The sequence below is a fragment of the Colletotrichum gloeosporioides genome, assembly GCF_011800055.1.
Source record: "Colletotrichum gloeosporioides strain Lc1 chromosome Unknown consensus_49, whole genome shotgun sequence".
Taxonomy (NCBI): domain Eukaryota; kingdom Fungi; phylum Ascomycota; class Sordariomycetes; order Glomerellales; family Glomerellaceae; genus Colletotrichum; species Colletotrichum gloeosporioides.
The window spans coordinates 703,873-724,120 of NW_025544694.1; the positions used below are offsets into that span (position 1 = coordinate 703,873).

The 20,248-nt window shown below is 52.0% G+C and overlaps 7 protein-coding genes across 7 annotated transcripts; 4 read left to right on the forward strand and 3 right to left on the reverse strand.

Annotated features, from left to right (window-relative positions):
• Window positions 1-324: 324 nt before the first annotated feature.
• On the forward strand, window positions 325-1,843 carry GCG54_00012220 (uncharacterized protein; the record flags this gene model as incomplete). The annotated part of the gene is made up of 2 exons (XM_045412104.1): window positions 325-657; window positions 710-1,843. The coding sequence occupies 2 exons, from the start codon at window positions 325-327 to the stop codon at window positions 1,841-1,843; spliced, it is 1,467 nt and encodes a 488-aa protein (XP_045263888.1).
• Window positions 1,844-2,846: 1,003 nt separating this feature from the next.
• Window positions 2,847-4,767, forward strand: GCG54_00012221 (Cobalt/magnesium transport protein CorA; the record flags this gene model as incomplete). Its single annotated transcript, XM_045412105.1, has 2 exons — window positions 2,847-4,531; window positions 4,599-4,767. The coding sequence occupies 2 exons, from the start codon at window positions 2,847-2,849 to the stop codon at window positions 4,765-4,767; spliced, it is 1,854 nt and encodes a 617-aa protein (XP_045263889.1).
• Window positions 4,768-7,742: 2,975 nt separating this feature from the next.
• On the forward strand, window positions 7,743-9,919 carry GCG54_00012222 (Dehydrogenase xptC; the record flags this gene model as incomplete). The annotated part of the gene is made up of 5 exons (XM_045412106.1): window positions 7,743-8,270; window positions 8,332-8,917; window positions 8,970-9,068; window positions 9,141-9,820; window positions 9,890-9,919. 5 exons carry the CDS (start codon window positions 7,743-7,745, stop codon window positions 9,917-9,919), a joined length of 1,923 nt encoding a protein of 640 aa, XP_045263890.1.
• A 2,231-nt stretch (window positions 9,920-12,150) lies between these two features.
• Window positions 12,151-12,655, forward strand: GCG54_00012223 (uncharacterized protein; the record flags this gene model as incomplete). Its single annotated transcript, XM_045412107.1, has 2 exons — window positions 12,151-12,421; window positions 12,489-12,655. The coding sequence occupies 2 exons, from the start codon at window positions 12,151-12,153 to the stop codon at window positions 12,653-12,655; spliced, it is 438 nt and encodes a 145-aa protein (XP_045263891.1).
• Window positions 12,656-14,071: 1,416 nt separating this feature from the next.
• On the reverse strand, window positions 14,072-15,086 carry GCG54_00012224 (uncharacterized protein; the record flags this gene model as incomplete). The annotated part of the gene is made up of 2 exons (XM_045412108.1): window positions 14,072-14,501; window positions 14,650-15,086. 2 exons carry the CDS (start codon window positions 15,084-15,086, stop codon window positions 14,072-14,074), a joined length of 867 nt encoding a protein of 288 aa, XP_045263892.1.
• A 1,364-nt stretch (window positions 15,087-16,450) lies between these two features.
• Window positions 16,451-17,737, reverse strand: GCG54_00012225 (putative aminotransferase tcpI; the record flags this gene model as incomplete). Its single annotated transcript, XM_045412109.1, has 1 exon — window positions 16,451-17,737. One exon carries the CDS (start codon window positions 17,735-17,737, stop codon window positions 16,451-16,453), a length of 1,287 nt encoding a protein of 428 aa, XP_045263893.1.
• Window positions 17,738-18,726: 989 nt separating this feature from the next.
• On the reverse strand, window positions 18,727-20,248 carry GCG54_00012227 (7-dehydrocholesterol reductase; the record flags this gene model as incomplete). Its single annotated transcript, XM_045412110.1, has 3 exons — window positions 18,727-19,402; window positions 19,459-19,573; window positions 19,630-20,248. The coding sequence occupies 3 exons, from the start codon at window positions 20,246-20,248 to the stop codon at window positions 18,727-18,729; spliced, it is 1,410 nt and encodes a 469-aa protein (XP_045263894.1).

Here is a 20,248-nt window from a genome sequence, read left to right on the forward strand (position 1 = left end):
GCAAGATGAAGGGAGGCGCGATGGCTTTCTCGAGGGGCTTCATGGGATGGCGCTTGGATGACGGCTGACAGATGACGGATGGCTGCGGCCCACGAGAGGTTGAGTATAAGGTCTGCCATGCGGCCGACCCAACCATTCCATGAGTTCCCTTTTGGAAGCATCGCTACATCGACTGTGGTTCTTCTTCGTGGTCTTCATTCCTTTCTTTTTCCCTCTTTCCAATCCATTCGCTTCTTGCCTCTAACCTGCTGAGCAGGCTATTATTCACTTTCGCTTACACTCATTCATTCAACTTTACCTACCTTCATTCTTTCTTCTGTCATCATGGTTTCCAGATCGGCACTTCTGTTGGCTTACGCCGCGGCGATTGTGTCCGCCACTCCCGTCCAGCGCCGAGTTGTCACGGAGCTGAACGAGGACGCCTTCAACGAGGCTCAGCAGCGCGATGCCACTGCTACCCGAGCCTTCTCCAACGTCCAGATCAAGACCGCCGACGGGAAGTGTCTCTTCGTCGACAAGCTGTCGGGCGACTTCCGCGCGAACCTGACGCCCATCCAGGTTGCGCAGTGCGGGACTAAGGACGGCGAGGGCTGGGATGTCATTACGGCTGGAAAGCACAATGACCAAGCGGGCTCGGCGCTCATTGTCAGCACTTTGGTGAGCCGGAATCTGATGCCGAATTCCAGAGATGGTCACTAACATCGAACAGACGCAAGCTTGCGCCAACTTCGACCCTCGCCGTGCGGCAGGAAACCAGGTGCTGCTCTTCTCCTGCGGCGGACGAGCGGATGGCGGAGGCCAAGTGACCAACTCGCAGCTCTTCACCTTCAGCGGGGGTGCTGGCCCGTTGGCATTGCAGCCCGAGAGCGACAAGGGCAAGTGCTTTACCGTCAAGGGTGCAGTCGTGGACATTGCGGATTGCAACGCCAGTGACCAGAACCAGGCCTTCACCTTTGGAGGAGCGGCTGGCAGTGCTGGGGGCGCCACTGGAGGCAACGGAAACACCAACAATGACGGGCAGAATGGCGCTCAGAAGCCGGCATCCTCAAACGCTGCTCCGGCTGCAACTGAGGCTCCTGCTGCGGGGGAATGCGACGGCGAGGATGCCACAATCACCATGACCGCCACGGCGACCGTCAAGCCTGGTCAAGGAAACGCCGCGGCACCTGCCGCGACCGCGAAGCCCGAGACGACCGCCCCTGCTGCTGCGGCACCAGCCTCATCCGCCGCCCCGGCAGCTGGAACCGGCGGTGACAACGGCGCCAAGAACGGCAACATCCCCGCCTCGAACCCCACGACCCCCGTCCCCGTCTCCCGCGCCGGCGGCACTCTCAACCCGACCGCCGCGGCCGAGGCCAACGAATTCGACAACACGGCGACGCGCTCCTTCACCAAAGCCTTCATCCGCGCGCCCAACGGGCAGTGCCTCTTCATCGACCCCACGGCCGGCGACTTCCGCCAGAACCTCATCCCGGTGTCGCTGGTGGAGTGCAGCGGGGCGGCCAACGAGCAGTTCGACATCGTGACCAAGGGCAAGCACAACGACGGCAAGGACGGCGCGGCGCTGGTTGTGAGCAGCTTGACCAACGGTTGCGTCAGCACCGACGGGCGCCGGGCTGACGGCGACACCGTTACCATGTTCTCGTGCGGTGGACGCGCCGCCGGCGAGGGGCTCACGAACACCGGACAGCTGGTCAAGATCACGGGCAACACCTTCGTCTGGACTCCCGTCAACGACAAGGCCACCTGCGTCGTTCCCGGAAACAACGGGCGGTTGGTCACGGCGGCGTGCAAGGGAGACAACAGCGAGACTTACACCATCGTCGCCGGCAACGGCGTCTAATGGATTCCAACTCTACAATCAACTTTTATTCTTGGGTATTCGGTTACTTGGTGTTTGGAGGTATTGCCATTTTTCGGTTGACGGTTTACTAAGGATTGGATGGGATTTGTAAGGAGATATGTAGCATTCAGGATTAGACGGCCACAAGCAATGATGAACAGCCACTTCCTCCAACACTTAGTCTTGCCGAGAACGCCGCCTTGGTCCACACTGCCAACCTCCATCGGCACCCAAACCCGACGGAGATCTGGAGAAACGTCTAGGCAAAAGCTTGAAGTTTTCTCCAGAGTCTAGACTAACAGTTTTTTCATCATCATTGGCCACACATCAAGAATCACCCACATGCGAGGAGAAGCTTGGACCGGGTATGCGGCACCAACCGAGAGCTTAATCTCAGCTATCCAGTCTGCGTCCAATGGGCGTCGCGGTGATGGCCAGTGGAGGTGCGACAGCGGGTTTTTAGCGAGGTTTCGCTACCAAGCGACGTCATTTAGGGGCAGAATTCCAGCGCGGACAAAAATAACCCGCCTGGACCTGGAAGATTCCTCTGCCACAGGTTCCCCCTCGGCAACGAAAACCTTAGTAGGATCTTCCCTCCCGAAAGATCGCACGACATCCCTTCTTCTCGTCCGGTTTCCATCCACTCAACCCACATTCATCCAAGCATCCTGCATCACTTCATCGCAACACCCGCATTGGAGAGAGAGAGAGCATCGCTGCATTGCGATGCACAAACTACCGCTCACCTTGGACCCTTTCAGCTTCTAGACGCAGCTGAAAGGCTGTCCCTGAGATTAGTGCTGATCCAAACGCCACCAAGCGCACCCGAAACCCTGGTCGACTCACAACCAAGACATTGTCTCGGCGCCCGTTGCGAGGCCCTGAATATCATCACGGGTAGCGCAGGCCGCGCCACGCGGTATCTCGATTTTCAGTAAATACTTAGATGGTTTAATTCGCCCTTACCAAGTCCCTCTTGGCGTTCCCTCCCTCGCCAGTCGCCATGTCGTCCTCATCCAACGTCGATTCCTACGGCGAGCCGCTGTCCAAGACAGTGACCGACCCCGACGATCCCTCCTCCCGCCACGTCAAGTTCCCGAGTCTCGATATCGAAGCCCACGACTATGCCGACGTCGTCGCCCAACCCCCGCCCTCCAGAGGCGTGCGCATCTCGGTGCCCAACGAGAACATCGGCGTGCCCTTGACGCGCGCATCGACCGACCAAGCAATCTCGCCCCTGCGGCGTCGCGCCGGCACGTTCAAGCCCGTCGAGGACTTTGACGACTTTGAGCTGTCGCGTCCAGGATGGCAGCCCGGCTCCGAGCCCGGTTTCGACCCGAACAAGTTGGATGGAGGCCACGCCTCGATGCCGACGCTCCACGCAGACTGCGACATCTCTGTGATCGACTTCAGCCAAGATAATATGGTGAAGCACAACTTCGGCAACGAGGGGTTCATCGACTTTGTCAAGAAGCCGCAGGAGCCGTGGGTCAAGTGCCGCTGGATTAACATCAACGGGCTCAGTTGGGACGTCATCTCGGCATGCGGACAGTACAAGGGCCTGCACAAGCTCGCCATTGAGGATATCATGAACACGCGCAACAGGACAAAGGCGGATTGGTACTCGAACCATGCCTTCATCGTCCTTACGCTGCAGAAGCTTGTGCTGTTGGTCAATGATGACAGCAGTAGCAGCAGCAGTAGCGATGACGACTCGGATGACGACGCGAGTATCCGGACGATCAAGTCCAGGAAGAAGAAACTGAAGCGCGCGTTCACCAGGGCTGGCAACAAGCGCGAGGACCCCGAGAAGGGCAACGCGACGGGCGTGTCTACTGGCAACACCCCGTACGGGCACACTCTAAACAACCACCCGAGCAACCTCTCCCAGCTAGCAGAGACATCTTTCGTACGGACCCTCCAGCGCTACCACGCGTCAGCAAACGAGACGCGCACCGAGTACATGGAGCGACACTCCTCGCTGATTTCGCGCGGCCTCGCCGTCTCCGCCGAGCAGGTCGCCATCTTTCTGACGTCGGACAACACCGTCATCTCCTTTTTCGAAATGTCAGCCGAGGACATCGAGCGTCCCATCACCGTCCGTCTGGGCGACCCCGCCACCATCCTCCGCCAGTCCTGCGACGCTTCACTGGTCATGCAGGCCGTTATTGACGCCATCATCGATCTAGCCATTCCTTTGACGGCGGTCTACAGCGATGTCATTGGCGATCTCGAGCTCGACGTCCTGACGAGTCCGAACATGAAGCAAACGCGTAGCCTCTACATCTGCGTCTCGGAAATCAACAAGATGCTGACTTTCCTGAACCCGATCGATAACCTCGTTAACGTCCTCCGCGATCACCGCACACCGCTGAGCCAGGAAGCTGCCGCACGGGAGCTGCAGAACCCCGCCAGCGGTGTCATCGTCACCCCGATGACACACACGTACCTCGGCGACGTGCTCGATCACTGCGTTATCACGACTGAGGCCATGCAGCAGATCAAGCGGTCCGCGGACAACCTGATCGACCTCATCTTCAACACCATCTCCGCCAACCAGAACGAGAGCATGAAGCAGTTGACCATCATCACCATCATCTTCCTGCCCCTGACCTTCTTGACCGGCTACTTTGGACAGAACTTTGAGAATTTCAAGGACATCCAGAAGCCGCAGGGCATCCTCTTCTTGTAAGTCGCCTCACCCATCATCTCTGCCACGACCAAGTGACAAGTGCTAACGTTGAGCCCCTCACAGCTGGCAAATCGCTGTTCCCGTCGTCGTTTGCACCATCATCATCATGATGCGGACCTGGATCTTTGCCTGGTTCGAGATGTTCTGGCAGCGCAGAAAGATCAGCGCCGACAGGAAGAAGAGGAAGAGGAGAAGGGAGAAGCGGAGGAAGGCGCGGGGCAAGTCGGATTAGAGGCCTCCCTGTCCCTGGGGATACGGACTGTGACGTCGAGTATTTTTGTAGTCGCGTCTTTTCTGTGCAGCGTTTCGTGATACCCATCTGATCGTAGATCATGTTAGACTTTAGATTTGGGCGTGTTCGTCCATGCGTTTGAACCAACTCATAAATATCTTGAACAAACTTAAGACAATAGTGACGCAGACTGTCAGATGGTCTGTTACTTTTTGCCGGTCAATGGGGCAGTGATGTATTTGAAACACAACTGCAGCTTGCCCATTACGGTTTTGAAAGCTCGGAATCTGGTCTCCTGACGTGGTTCCCTGGACTTGGGGCGCGAGGCATGCTACAAGGAAGACCTTAGTCGACTGCTTCGAGGGTGTATATGTGCAATTTGCAAAGGCTCCGAGAGGATATAAAATGGTCTTCGACCCCAGATTCGGAGACATCAGAACGTATTCGCTTGCCAGATAGTGCAGAATCCATGTTGTTTGAAGTGAAGAAAGTGTCAAGACGTGACCAAATTATTGCGCTGCGAAGTATCGTCTTTTTGGGAGCTATGCCTTTATATAACAGAATCCAGCGGTTTATTCGACAAGCATGAGACTTGAGAGAACCTAGAAGTCTCATGTGTCATGGCTAGACCGAAAATTTCAAAAAGATAAAGATCAAATGCCTCAACTCGAAGATAATCTTTGAGCAGAATGTTGGCTGGAGTGAGGCCTCTCAGATAAGGAGTGCTCTACACCACACGATGGACTTGTCGATTTCTGTCAAATGAGAGCCTGGTTTTCACGTATCAGGTCCCAAGAGTTTCGCCTTGTATGAATTTGGTTGTGAATCAATCATGGGCGACGGGAGTGGAGCCTGAGGAGTCATGCCTCCTAAGAGTGAAGCGTATGTTCGAATCAACTTCTAGCGACGCAAGCTTTCGCTGTCCAGTACCAACGGATTAAAGAAAAGTCTAATTAGAGGGAAAAAGGATAAACGAGAAGTTGATTCGTTGCGGTTGTTTCTGTAGTAGGATCTATCAAAGAGGTGGAGTGCACTTTTATAGTGTGGTGTCTGAGAATGAAATCATCTCCTTATGTTACTCGTTACATTGAGAAGACATCGGCACAAAATGGTTATGAAAAGGGGATGAAGTCTTGAATCCTCGCGAACAAGATCAACGAATGATAGAGAAGGGCATGACGTATTGTGAGTCCGTCTGAACAAAGAGATTTACTGGGAACGTTGAAGATTTGGTGATAGACTCTTAAGGACGAACATCACATATCTCATCTTTTTCCAATCGCACCGAACACGGGATAAGGAATTGGCTTGCGAAAACCAGCAAACGACAGCTGCGTTTGTATCTTTTATATATCGTGTGAAAGGGAAGACGTAACTAAGAAGAAATACGATAAGTCACCAGTTTGATGACGTCAATCGAGATAGCCCCTGAAGTAGACGTGCCTGCCATCAGATACATCATACAGGCTTAACTAAATGAATCGCATCTCGTCCAAAACTAAATGCACCAAATGAACGCGCAGTCGTCATATCTGCCATACACGGCCTTCCCGGCATGCGCTTTTTACAGAAGCTGCGAGTATGCAGTCAAAGATATTACAACGAGAACAAAGTTTCCCATATCTCTTGGCGATTACTACGGTCGTGTACACCTACAGCTGGACTAGTGGTGCCCCGTACGCATGATTACATGGATCATGGTACGAACTAGTTCGCATCTGCCGGAGCGAATATTCTTGTACAGCCGCAAAGATGGATACGATAGTCCGCATCGGTATCACGGAGGCCCGCTCCTGTTGGTCCCGCCTCCCGCGCGTCGAAGAAGCCAAGCCGGTGGGAGCTTACATAAAGATGGTCGCGAGTCGCGCGAACCCATAAAATATGTTGATCGACATCCAACGCCCAGGTGGGCCCCAACGAGTTCGAGTTCGTCTTCACCGCCTGAGAGGCTGAGCCTTCAAGTCATGAAAGATCAGTCTTGAAAGATCAAAATGGCGCTGTGCTCGTATGAATAGAGTCATGAATGCTGTTCTTCCCATTTTGTGGGTAGGCTAGATGAGGGACAACGGCCATGTCAAATGCCAAGACTTGACCTGCCCTGGCCTGGTGATGCTGCCCACGATGTCAGGTTTGTCATTCATTTGTCAATTCTCTCAATTTGTCATATTTCCTTCAAGGTAACATGCACAAATGCAAGTTCACGGAAGCAAATAGGCCGGGGAAGAGAATCAACGGGCCCGCGGTTTTGCTATTCGTTGATATTGGGGGTCCCGTGGGGGTGAAAAGAGGCTCCGCCATCCCTGCCCTGCATTTATTAGGTTATCAATCAGCTCCAACCAACAATCACACCTTTTTACTCGCCGACTTCGGCTACCGCGGCCCCGTCTTTTCTCTTCGTTATCTAAGCTTATGTATCCGTGGATAAAACTGAGAGCATGGTTGGTTCCTGCAGCTGACATGCAAAAGAATGGAGCGCGGCGTTACCGCCCTTGTTCCGGCTGACAGGCGAGCCAATTGCCATCGGCAGCCGTTGGTTCCGTAGACATGTTGTTGGTAGCAACTAGACAGACAGGATGCAGAATACGCCCTCATAATTTCGCTTGGATCTGTTGTGAATCCCCATTTTTGTCTTGGTAGCCCACTCAACCGGCTGGGCGCAGTGCCAACTTTCACCTCTCTTCGGTACGAGATACGGATTGGTTCCCTAAACCAGAAGGTCAATCAAGCATGAGCGCGCGATATTAAGGAGTCATGGCAGGTGACATAGAAGACGCTCGAAAAAGGCAATCGCGGGTCAACGCCAAGGAAATGCTCTGCCTTGTCGGAAAACATGCGAAAACGAGTGACACCCGCGTATAAGTATGGCTATCCCGCCCTCGCGTAACCAAGCTGGCTTCTAGGGGCGTCTTCGAGTAGCTCGGTCCTTCCACTCTCTTCCGCTGAGATCCTTACGCGACGAAGATTCGTTCATCGCCATGCCGTTCCTTCGCCAGTCCAAGTCCCAGCCCCTGTGGCCCCGGACTGCGTTCACAGCTCTTCTCGCAGTGAGCTCCGTCGCCAACGCCTTGGCCGTCCCTCGCCAGATCAAGTCATCTCAGCTGCTGCAAAGCTACGACTATGTCGTTGTCGGAGGTGGAACGGCCGGCCTGACCCTGGCAGACCGTTTGACTGAGGACCCTGAAACGAGTGTCTTGGTCCTCGAGGCCGGCAACTGGGGCAATATGGAGGAGAATCTTGCGGCTTACTTCACCGAGTCGCGATATGCCAACCTCATGAGCTCCCTCTGGCCCGGCGTGGAGTCTGTGCCGCAGCCCAACTTGAACGGAAGAGTTGGCACCGTCTGGATTGCCAAGCAAGTCGGAGGCGGCTCTTCCGTGAACGCCATGATGAACATGCGAGGTTCCGCCGAGGACTACGACCGCTGGGCAACCCTATTCGGAGCCGAAGCTCAGCAGGGAGTCGCTGACTGGAGCTGGGATGGCATGTTGAAGTCCTTCAAGAAGGTAAGAGATCCACCCTGACTTGGATACTGGCAAAGACACTGAGCTGACCGCTTCATGAAAGGGCCTCCACTTTACCGAGCCCACTCCCGAGCTGACCGACAACTTCGACAGCTTCAAGTATGATGCCTCCTACTGGGGTGATTCTTCGGAGATCTATGCTGGCTGGCCTCGCTTCTACTACCCCGGCGTGAAGCCCCTGGTGGAAGCGTTCAAGGAGATCGACGGCGTTGAGTTCCCTCCCGACAGTGGTGCCGGACAGCCCGGCGTCTTCTGGTTCCCCACGCTGATGGACCCCCGGACTGTCACCCGCTCCTACGCTGGTACCGGTCACTACCTCAGCGTCAACGCTACCCGCCCCAACTACCACCTTCTGCTCGACACCCAGGCTCGCAAGCTGGTAGTTGATGATGACCTCACTGCCACTGGCGTCGTCTTCCCTTCCGGAAACAACACCCTCGTCACCGTCAACGCAAAGAAGGAGGTCATTCTCTCTGCTGGTACCGTTCACACTCCTCACCTCTTGCAGCTGAGCGGTATCGGCCCCAAGAAGGTTCTCGAGGCTGGAGGCATCGATGTCCGCGTCGATCTTCCTGGTGTTGGCCAGAATTTCCAGGACCACAGCAGTTTGTCTGCTATGAACATTACGCGTAAGTGACAAGAGCCAAAAGAAGCATCTTGATGATTCTAATGTGGATGTAGTATCTAAGCTCGCATCGATCCACCCGAACCCGAGTGACCTGGTGGATGGCAACGAGTTCAAGGACTGGGCTGAAGAAGTGTGGGCAGCCAACAAGACCGGTCAGTAATGTCCAATTCAACATACCAAGCGTGTTATTCCGAGACTGACATCCAACGCTTTGCGTTGCACAGGCCCCTACTCTCTCACATTCACCAACCTGGCCGGCTGGCTCCCCTTCACCGTCGTGTCTGGAAAGGCCGACGAGCTCGCCACCAAGTTGGAACAACAAGACTTCGCTAGCCTGCTCCCTGCCGATGCCGACTCCACCGTCGTCGCGGGTTTCGCGGCGCAGATGAAGATCCTGGCCGCCCAGATGCGCTCCAAGAACACCGCCTTCACCCGCATGCAGCTCGTCCCTGACCACGGCTCCCAGGGCCCCGTCGCGATGCAGTCTTTCAGCCGCGGCACCATCAACATCAACACGACCGACCCGTGGAACACCGAGCCCGTGATCGACTACCGCGCCCTCAGCAACCCCGTCGAGGCCGACTTCTTCGTCGAGGCGATCAAGTTCCTCCGCCGCTACAACTTCGAGACCTCGCTGGCCACCGAGTACGAGCCTGTCGAGTACGCCCCTGGCCCGGATGTCACTTCCGACGAGGACCTCAAGGCCTACATCGCCGGTGCTCTGTCGCCTACCGACTACCACCCCGTGGGCACTTCGTCTATGCTGCCGCTGGAGTTGGGCGGTGTCGTCGACCAGACCCTTCGCGTTTACGGAGTCAAGAACCTCAGAGTCGTTGACGCCAGTGTCATGCCCATGGTTCCCAGTGCCAACACTTGCCAGCCCACTTATGCCCTGGCCGAGAAGGTGAGTTGATGCCTGGATTGCCCTTTCATCGATGAGTATCGCGTGCTAACATCATTTCCCCCATCACAGGCCGCGGAAATCATTAAGCAAGGTATCTAAGCCAAAGGGAATCTGGGTCGTGGCTGAAGCTGTCGATCACTGTCGTCTCGCTACGCAGATGAATACATTCTCTGGACTGCTTGAAGTACCTAGACATCAGATGGATCAGATTCCAAGGTGTTCTGCCTTATGAGACATGGGCCTTCTTCAGACGTTTGGCATTATCTTGGTAATTCAAGACACTGTTGAACAAATGCAAGAATGAACCAGTTGAAATCGATGATGGAAGCGCGTTGTCAGTTGTTTTGTATCGTTCCTATGCTGAGAACACGCCACGACGATGGCGATGGGCGGAGCTGATGATGAATTCCCCGCGCGCACGTGAAAGCACATCGTACTCATGAAAAGCAAAATAAACCCTCGGAAAATCTGATGAATTCATATCTTATAGCCAAGCGGAAAACATCTTGTACACCTGCTCTGCGAAGAGACCCCTCTTTTTGACGTCTTTGTACTTTCTGTATCTTTCATCCAGCGAGCATTAGAGACGCAAGCGACTTGGATGAAACATCAATCCCAGGCACTGGATGTTTGTAAGACAATAGGCATGAAAACTCCGTATGGGTTCACTTGCGTTGAGGTTTACAACGTGCAAAGAAGTGTTAGCTAAGTGAAGTTGGTGGTTTTGAACCTTTTCTTTCACAGTCATGGTAGTCAAATCCATCCAATCTATGGATGTGGTTGTGTCTCTTAACACCAAACTCTTCAGCCAATGACCGAGACTTGAACTCGAGTATTTATGTTTCAACGCACCGGGAACGGTCAGAATAATATATGTCAGTCAGTTGATGATCGAAGTGGCTTTTAATTAGAAGCTGGTTGAGGTTCATAGCAGCTTGTCAAAAGATGATAGTACGGATGATGGAAGCTAGTTCACAAGACCAAATCAGCGGTGTGATGATTTGAAGTGAAGGGATTTCGACATGTTATTCCTTTTTCGTAACGAGTTTCCGTGAGTTGAATAGCAAGACATTATACTTTGCGAGGGACATGAATCAAAACCCTCTGCAGATCAGATGATGATGGCTGAACCCCCTCAAGTGTTTATGTTGAAATTGTCGAAGAACAGTGTGCTGGCCTTGCATCGAGGGGCAAGGACGATTGGAATGGGAGGTACCTTGTGATTAAGTATTCCCAGCTTTACTCATTGAAAGGCAATAGTGTCTAGACAGAGTCAGGAGAAGACATTTAGGAACCTTGAAGTCAATAGGCCTATAAAGCCTTGATTTCATCCACTATATGTTTCAACACAAGATGAAAAGTTTCAATTTCAAATGGCATTCATTGCGATAACAACTCGAAGAAAGCCGACGTACTCAGGCTGTGTCTCATTCTGACTGGGACTCATCACACATTTGAGAGCTTTTACATGGAATACTCACTTCATCACACGGAGTGATGCAAAGAAACGTTTCCCCGAATCTCCTAGCGCAGGCGTCTCTCCTATCCAAATAGCAGTGGAATGCTGGCGTCTCTGCTTTGATGTAGTCTTCTGCCGTGTCTGCTTTAAGGTTGGAAATTAATCGCGACGTTACTGCTAGCATAACGACGCTGACCAGGCCGCTTCAGCCGATGAGCTGGTTGATAAACCAAGCCTGTACGACCTGTCGGCCGAGAAGGCGGCACCTCGGTTTCGCTTTCACCTGAATAGTAACAACCAAAGCCGCCCTGCATACAGTCGGTCGGTAACACTAGCGATTATGCAGCGCTGTAAAGCAACATTACATTGTTCGTCACTGACCATCTTGTTTTCCCTCCAATCATCAATTTCAGTCACCTAAGAGCTTAACAGATCTCGGACCTTGCCCTGGTACTAGAGTTGCGCTGCACGGTTGCAGTACCTTGCAGCATCGGCGGCCTTCTGGGGGACGGGTGGCGGGCCATCACGCCATCGGGTGCATCCTAGCCCCCGCAGAGGTAAAAATGGTTGTCCATCCTTCGTATTCCGGAACGCTCGCCCTGCGACGATGCCTGTAAGTGCAGCAGTAAGGCGATGTAGCGCTGCGTTGGCCCTTTGCGCGCCTGTTAGTGAGAAATTAGCGCGCTGCGGTGATGATGATCATTGCATGGCCTCCGCGTCTTTGTTTGTGAAAGTGGGGGGAATACGACTTCCATTCAACGTCACAACAATACAACGGTCGATATCATTATTTAAGTTCCAATCTTTCCATGGTTTGAATCGAATGAAACAGAGCAGTCTGAGACCTTGCTATCTCTCTACAACAGTGAATATGCGCTTCGCAATCACCTCCGTCCTCGCCCTCGCGGCCACCTCTACTGCTGCAGTTCTCCCCCGCGCCGACTACGGCTACTGGGACTTTACAGGCTCAGCTACGTACCCAGTTAGCGGCTACAACTCATACAAGGTCGATGCGACGTACCACAACAGCGAGCTTGAGGCACCGATCGAGGTGACCTGCAGCTACCTCTACAACCCCCAGACTAAGACCGAGACTGCGTCATGCTCGGACCAGAGCTTCACGTACGACTTTGGCGGTGTTCGTAAGTAATATCACCTGCGTAGAACGAGAGATCGCGGAGATGGCCATGGCTAAGAATATTACTCTAGGTCAAGCCAACACTGTTGCGACAGTCACGTTGACGCAGACTGTTGAACTTTGGGGAAGCAATGTTACCGTCAAAGGGGCAAAGGAGTTTGATTTCGATTTTAGTGGTGGCGCTGGCTTCACAGGCACTGCGTCTGGTGAGATAGATGTCCAGACTGGTACCGCGTAAAGCTCAAAGGCTAGAATGGGACATCGAAAGATCGTCGAAGTCTTGTGGTTACGATTCACGAAATTGGTGAACCAAGTAGACGTCGTTACATCAAATCTCGTATACAAAACATTGTAACTTGCCATACTATGCGTCTATTCCCAATTCCGGAAGAAAAATATTTCTCCTACCTTTGAAACACCACGTTCTCCTGCGAACTGGCATCCGATGATTCGAACGACACTGGCGGTCGACTCGCGCGGTACTCGGACCAAATTAATGGAGGTGGTACCTCGTCCCTCCAAACCCGTCGTTCACGGCGCTCCGTATCCTCAGGGAGCTCAAAGTCTTCTACCCAACTACCTGGAATGTGGAGCTTGCTTCCCTCAATCATGTCCCAGAACTCTCCTGCGTAGTCTTCGAATTCCCAAGCCCACCAAACCTTCCAGTGCCTTGGCAGAGAACCATATGTAACACCGACAAGAGACAATCGACGATTATTCACCTGAAATCGTGATAGTCCAGTAAGTCTCTGTTTCAGAATAATTTGACCTTGCTCATGCAAACGTTTCTGCTCGCGCCCGTATTGAAGAATATTAATGTGTTTCGAAAACAGCAGAGCGACCCAGGTACTGATTGCAGGCTGTAGCGATTGGGCAATGTTTTGCACCTTTTCGAACGCAAGGTGCTTTGAATGATAATCGATTAACCCATTGATCGTGACCGAAAATAGTGTTTGATCACCAATATTGTGAAGTACTTGAGCCCATAGACCGTCTCGGTGGCCTAGACATTCCGGATCCAGAGCAATGCAGGAACTTAGTAGTTCATACCAGTTACCTTGCATCGTAGACTCCCTCTTGTAAAGTTGCGGGCGTGTCATATTTCGTGCCATGTGAAATGCGATTGTTTGGGCAAAAGAGCAAACTTCGTTCACCCGAGACGCCCTTAATAGTTCAGCGCGGTTGCTTTGCGCCTCCGGTATCAGAAAAAGGAGTTCCTGCAGTGACCAGGAAGTACTTGCGCCTAAAAGCCGAGCATGGTAGAGTCTTTTGACGAGAGGTAGCGAGTGATAGCGATCGCCTATAAGGTACTTCAAAGTCGCAAAATCACCAAGCATATGGTAGCGATCCATGAGGGCATCAACGCCTTCGGCACTTGTAAGATCGTCTTTCAGGCCATGGCTGACAAATAGCCGGACAATATCAAGACTTTTCGAACCACTTTGAGATCCTTGTAGCTCGACTTTTGCAGGGTCACAATAGAGCCATGGGTCACTTTCAGTGTCAGAGACGTATCGTGTACAGAGAACGATTACTGACCTTAGCTCTTCGTCGATGGGATTGAGAGCATAGGTTCCTAAACCACTCTCTAGCAAGAAGCCTGCCACTTTCGGCGACTGGCAAACGGTTGCCAACTATAAGGGTTAGACTTCAGTTATACAAGATGTTCCAGGGTAAGGGAGAAGCCTACCCTCAGCAGTGTGCTGCCTTGTTCATCTCGTACGAAAGGCGTCATTTTCTGCCCGACCAAAATCTTCTTGACAGAAATGGCGTCGTCTTTGTAGAAGGCATCTACAAGATCTTCGCGAAACCTCTCCACAACCTCATAAGCCCTTAAATTCAACTGCCACCCCAAAGTACTCCTAAACGCCAGGATGGAATACACATACGCCGCCAACCAGTCCGGTGTCCGTATTGAGAATTGATATTGGGCACGGGCACCATGACCAAAACGGATTCTTCCAATGCTGGTTCGCTCATGACACATGGCAAAGAGGTCCGGACTTGTTCCCTTGGAACGGTTAAACCTATGGCTGGCCTCTGAATCATGGCTGACGCCGAACCCAGAGTCGAGAAAGGTCCGGCTGCTGCGTCGACCTCTTCTCTCTGAGATGGTTTTGGCTCATGCACAAGTTTGAATGAATGTGATGCGGCCAGCATAGCTCTAGTTCATTGAAGAAAATTGAACTGTCAGTTTACTGGAGACCGGGATGATTAGCATTATTGACTTACATTATATATTGCCCCTGAGCCATTCGGAACAAATTCAAAGCCTGATCCAGCTTTGCATCCAGTGATCTGATATCATCTTTACGAAGGATAATCTTCGCTGATGTTATCTTTCGCCGTCGCGGATCTGCGAGCTGCCTCTGAAACTCATCAATCATTGTTTGAAGCTCGTCCAGGATAGACCTTGCTCTGGCGACATATTTCTGTAGCATCCCGCTGTTCCAGGCCGAATCCGGTAGTGGGCTGGCTGCGATTTGGTCTTCAGTATCCTTAAGGAAAATCTCGAACTCTTGGAGCTGGTCTGCTTTTAACAGCAATGTTGCAGGTACATTTTTCACTTCATTCCATAACTTCTTCAGCTTAATTGATATGCCTCCGACCTTGGCAGTGATGTCGACAACAGCAATGACGCTCGCTGCGATTCCGAACGCCTCAGCCATGACGAACAGAACGCGTTCTTACAATTTGCTGCTTTAACCTTCAGCGCTAAAATAGTGCGGTAACGGAGGGGTCGACTGTGCAACGATACGGTCAGGATAATGGCACAATGAGATGGCACTGAAGAGTGCGAAGTTCGAAAGAGGTGTGGGGGGCCCGTATTCTTACCTTGAACTTTGATCAATAAGCCCTATTATGCTCGGCAATACGATATGAGCAGACGCTGGTTGCGTCTTTTCGTGCACCATTCCTGATGCCACAGTTGGTAGACAGAGGGCAACCAGGTGCCGTCCTGGGTTTCATCGGTCGCTGAATCGGGCCAATACTCCGCCCACGCACTCATGCAGTTGGCTTTCACTTGAGACCACTTACATCTCGGACAACCTGAGATATACATCGTGCTTACGTGATTGGCTTCCCTTGAGGTTTAAATATAGACTTGATCCTCCTGGACATGCGCTTCGGTCGATGACATCAGATCTATAATTGTGTCTGATTGCGAGTGCCTTGCAAAGTAAACTACGCAAGCTTTTAGACAATTGAAGGAAGGTGTGAGCCATGACAAACCAACCTCCAAATTCCTTCCTGTAGTAGGGTGTGAGGGTCACAGGTGTTTATGAAAAGAAGGTCATCTGTTGGACAGGCACTTCAAGTGCGTGGGGGAGATCACGTACGCAATACTTTCTGAGGGCCGGGGCCAAGAAACCTTCCGCATTTAGGATAATGGCAAGGTAGCAAATTCCGAGGCTTGACAGTGCATTGCAATCAATTGAGTTTGAAGGGCATTGTACTCCGAAATGCCGTCCTTGAACCTTTCAAGCATTGGGAGTTTTTGGATCAGCGGAAACTTCATCTGCCTAGTGCAACGAGTCGCAGATCTGTCCCGCCAAGCTATCAGTCTGACTGGCCCTGACGTCGAGAAGTTCCTCAGGTCTCCTGGTAGACACCTCTTCTATTCGAATTAAGAACGCATGTACAGCGGTGAAAGACCAGGCCAGACAAACTAATCTCAAGGTGCTGTTGAGCGGCGTTATCGCAATGGCTTACTCGTTGCGCAGCAAGGTCTTTATCCATCGAAGTGCAATCTGTTTAACGCCTTTTCGAGCCTCATTCCGTAGAAGTTCCTGATGGCAGATCGGAATTATGTAGGGCGCTTGCATATAGAATCCCGGGGCCCTGTAACTCAAGTGATACGACTTTGGCTGAAGGAGCCTGTTTTCTGGTTGAAGAAGGCAAGAAAGTCAGACGATAGTCGTGGGCCTCTCTGGCGTGCAATTGCTGGCAGACAGCTGACACATTTTCAGTTTTATTTGATACATTTGCCGTACCAGCATGAACTTCTGTGAATACAACAATCAACCCCTTCTTATTTGTGTTCAAGGGCAGTCATGATTCGACTTAAACCTTCGGCGAGAGTCTTCAGGTCGATCGAGAACACAAGTCTGAACCAGCCGTTCTCTTCCGCTCCGAAACCCTGTCCGGGTGCAACAAAGACTTTGTGCTGTAGCATGATTGCCATAATCTCCTTCTCTGGGTCTTCAATGACCTTTTCGGGGTTCAGGTCACGGTATGCCTTGCCTAGGTCTGCCCATAGGAAAAAGGCTGCATTTGCACCTGGAGCGTATGGAATGTTGTGATACCGAGCCCAGTTCACTATGAACCCGTGATGGCGAGCAAGTAGCCTTCGGTTTTCTGCCAAGTAATCATCTACCCAGTTCTCATCTTCTAGAACGTTGGAGAAGGTGTGGTCGGCTAAAGATGAGCTCATGCTGTAGAGTGCACCGGGAACCAAGGCCCTATGAAGTGCCGGGTTCTCCTGGGAAACAACGGCAGCGAGACGGATTCCGTTGGAACCAAAATCTTTTGAAATCCCCCAGACGACGTGAATGAGGGCCGGATCGACGATATCCGTGGTATCGATGGAGAGGCAAGACGTGAATGGTGTCGGCGGTGGAATACCGTCAATATCATTTATGAACGTCGAGAGACCGTAGACTTCGTCGCTTATGAGATGAAGTTTATGCTTCTGGCATAGTCTCATAAGACCAATGATTGCATCCCTTGTGTAGCATCGACCGAGTGGATTGTGAGGGTTGCAGAGAATGATGCCCGCCACTTTCTGGCCACGACCGTGAGCCCGGACTATTTCTCTCTCGTAGTTCTGAACGACGTCAGTGCCGAATGGATCAAGACCCTCGCATGGAACTGAAATGAGATTTGTGGCTACCCGCAGTCCGGTCGTGGGCACGAAAGCGCGGAAGAATGGCTTGCCCACCAGGAAGAAATCATCTTGGTTACCGAAGGCCCAGGCGAGGTGCTCGATGGCTGCGCTGCAGCCGTTCGTGATTGTGATGTGTGAAGCTTCCAACTTCCGATGGGCGTTGAAATGCTTGTTCAAGAACGCCCCGAGGGCGTTCTTGAGGCGCTTCGACCCAGTTGTGCCGTCGCCATAAGTGAAGGCCGTAGTTGGGATGAGAGGAACCTGCGCAACGCGCTTGAGGAGGACTTCTTGCATCAAGACATTCTCTGCCATGCCCAGACTCACGTAGCCCTTAGGGTTGCTGTCCGGGTTCCAGAGATCGGCTTGGACATCCCATAGCAGTGAGCCGTTGGCGGGCGCTGAGGCCACCGTCGCACGCGCTGAGAGGCTCATAACGACAAAGCAATAACACGCTGGACTCGAGACAGATTTGAGCGGGAAAAGAGTTTGAAGTAAGGTCTAATTCGAATCGGGAGTTCGGCGATTGGAAATAAGTTCCGGGACCGCGTTCAGGGCAGTGACTCATTATTCGGCGGTGCAGACTCCACCAACTCACGGGGACAGTTCGATTTTAGGTGACAAGTACGCCCTATCGCAATCGGAAGCATTGACACACAAACACCGACGATTCATCTTGCCAGGCAAAATAGACTAAAGGTGAACCGAACCATTCAATGATTGGATGGCATTAGATATGTTTTAGTTCGAGGGATTGGAAAGGTTTACAGAGCAGCATGCATTTTATCTGCTGTTCCTGCGGCTGCTTGGTGACCACATGCCTTCCGCAATCAATGGCTTCAGCATCCGAACACTGTCCATGGCCCTGGCTCCACCCTGCGCTTCAGTAAACTCTTATTCTCCCTATCCGAGTCTCCTGATAAGGTCTTTCGGTCCATGTTCTATACCAATGGGATTGTCAATGAAGAGAGTAGATTCAATGAAGTCCTTTGCCTCCCGACTCATGTCAAAATTGTCGACAAGAAGTTCAACTCCGGGCATTGGCTGGAGTTCCAGGCCATGTCTTAATGGTTGAAGCACTGTGGTTTGAAGAACGTATGTGAAAATCAAGCCCTTGTGGTAGTTGAACTCAATTGAGAGGAGGACTACTGTTCTTAAATGAAGAGGCTCAAAGTGACAAAGTTCATTGTCTTTTGGGCGAATCGGTAGTCTATCTTAGTGTCAAATATCGAAGACATGCGGCCGGGATGATTTATTGGCGGGTGTTCATGGCGACTCCATCCAATAGACACTGGCTTCCGAATCATAATCATTGAAGAAATCCTTGGAAATAAATTGGCTTTGCACATGTGGTGGCAATCACTTCTATATTCTATGTACCTTAGGTTTCAATATTAGCACGAGCTTGAAGTTGAACGCAAGCCTCACCAAACACCAGGTAAGATTCGCCACGGAACAATCTTGCAGTACTCCTCCCACATCGATCCATACTTCTCCGAACACCTTGCCTCGTCGCGTGTGCACCGGTGCAACAGCAAGATCGTCATGAACATCGCATAGAACCATACCAAGCATTTGTCAGATCCCACCAAAGCACACATTGCGCTACTCAAAAGCAAATCTCCCAAGTAGTTGGCATGACGCGACCAGCCCCACCAGCCACTGCAAATGAGAAGGCTCTGATGACTCTGTCCGTCCGAGGTCTTGTAAGATGCACCAAGGACCTTTGCTGGCTTCCCCCAGATGGAGCAACTGCCATTGGAACGCCGAACCCGGTCCTTTTGGCTGTTGACGGACCTGAAGATGATGTACCCAGCAACTCCGATAGAGAAGATAGCGACCTGGTAAATGGTTGATGTGGCTGTTGGGTAGAGTCCAAGATACTGGGTTTGGATGGTGTACATGCTAGGGAGCCAGACAAAAGATCCCCAAGCTAGGTAGAAGCCGAAGTGATCATGCGCAATGTCGATGGTGCGCAGGTACCAGGACTCATTGACGAAGAAGTCAAGAACATATACTGCGTGCAGGATGGTAACAAGAACAATGTTAGGGTCGATCCAGCCATGGATCTCGTACTGATACGCGATGTTGGACAAATCACTAGGAGTGAATCAGCATACGTGTGTGAATTTCGGTCAATCTTCGTAGAAACCTACATGAGCGTCCATGCAATGATGCCGGGTCTACCGTTGGTGAATAACTTTAGATCGAAATCACCCCAAATTCTTGGGTTGAGCTCTATTCCCATGTACAAGTCGTATAATACCGATCCTGGCAAATGTTAATCATTATAGGAGCACTCAAACATATTTTCGCAGTTGCCTCACCACTAAACTTCCGATCATCGGCATGCGTTGGCCTCAGATGCGCCTTGATGAAAGCCAGGGCAGAGAGCACTAGGCCGGCAGCGTTCATTGAGAGGACCAGACCGCCCCAATTCTTTGGGATAAAGGCAGGATCCAAAACGTCGAAGTAGCAAAGCGCAGCGGCAAATGCATGGGTAACGAACCAAGCATTCAATCCATTAGTTCGATAGGTCAACAGATGTCCGGCGGGGCTTCTTTGACCGTGGTGTGTTGGCCCTGGAAGATATCGGAAGAGGATGCCTTGGAACATAACCCAGAGCGCAAACACGCCCGTGACCTTGAGACTGAACTGCGGCCAATTTGACCATACAACAGAGATCAATCCGTCCTGTAGAACAGCCTTCAGGAACTCGGAGAGAGAGCCTTGAAATGCAGAAAGAGTGACAGTGGTGGAGATGACCAATGTCGGCGCGAACATCACAAGAGATAGTGATCCGATTGAGCGCATCCAGGATCCGCGGCTTGCTCTGCCCCAAGTAGGCTGCTGCGAAGGCTCAAATTGAAGCAGAGATCGGGAGTAGTCCTTTCTCATCCTCACGAACGTCGCCTCTGGCGCCAAGGGAACTTCGAGAGGCTCCAT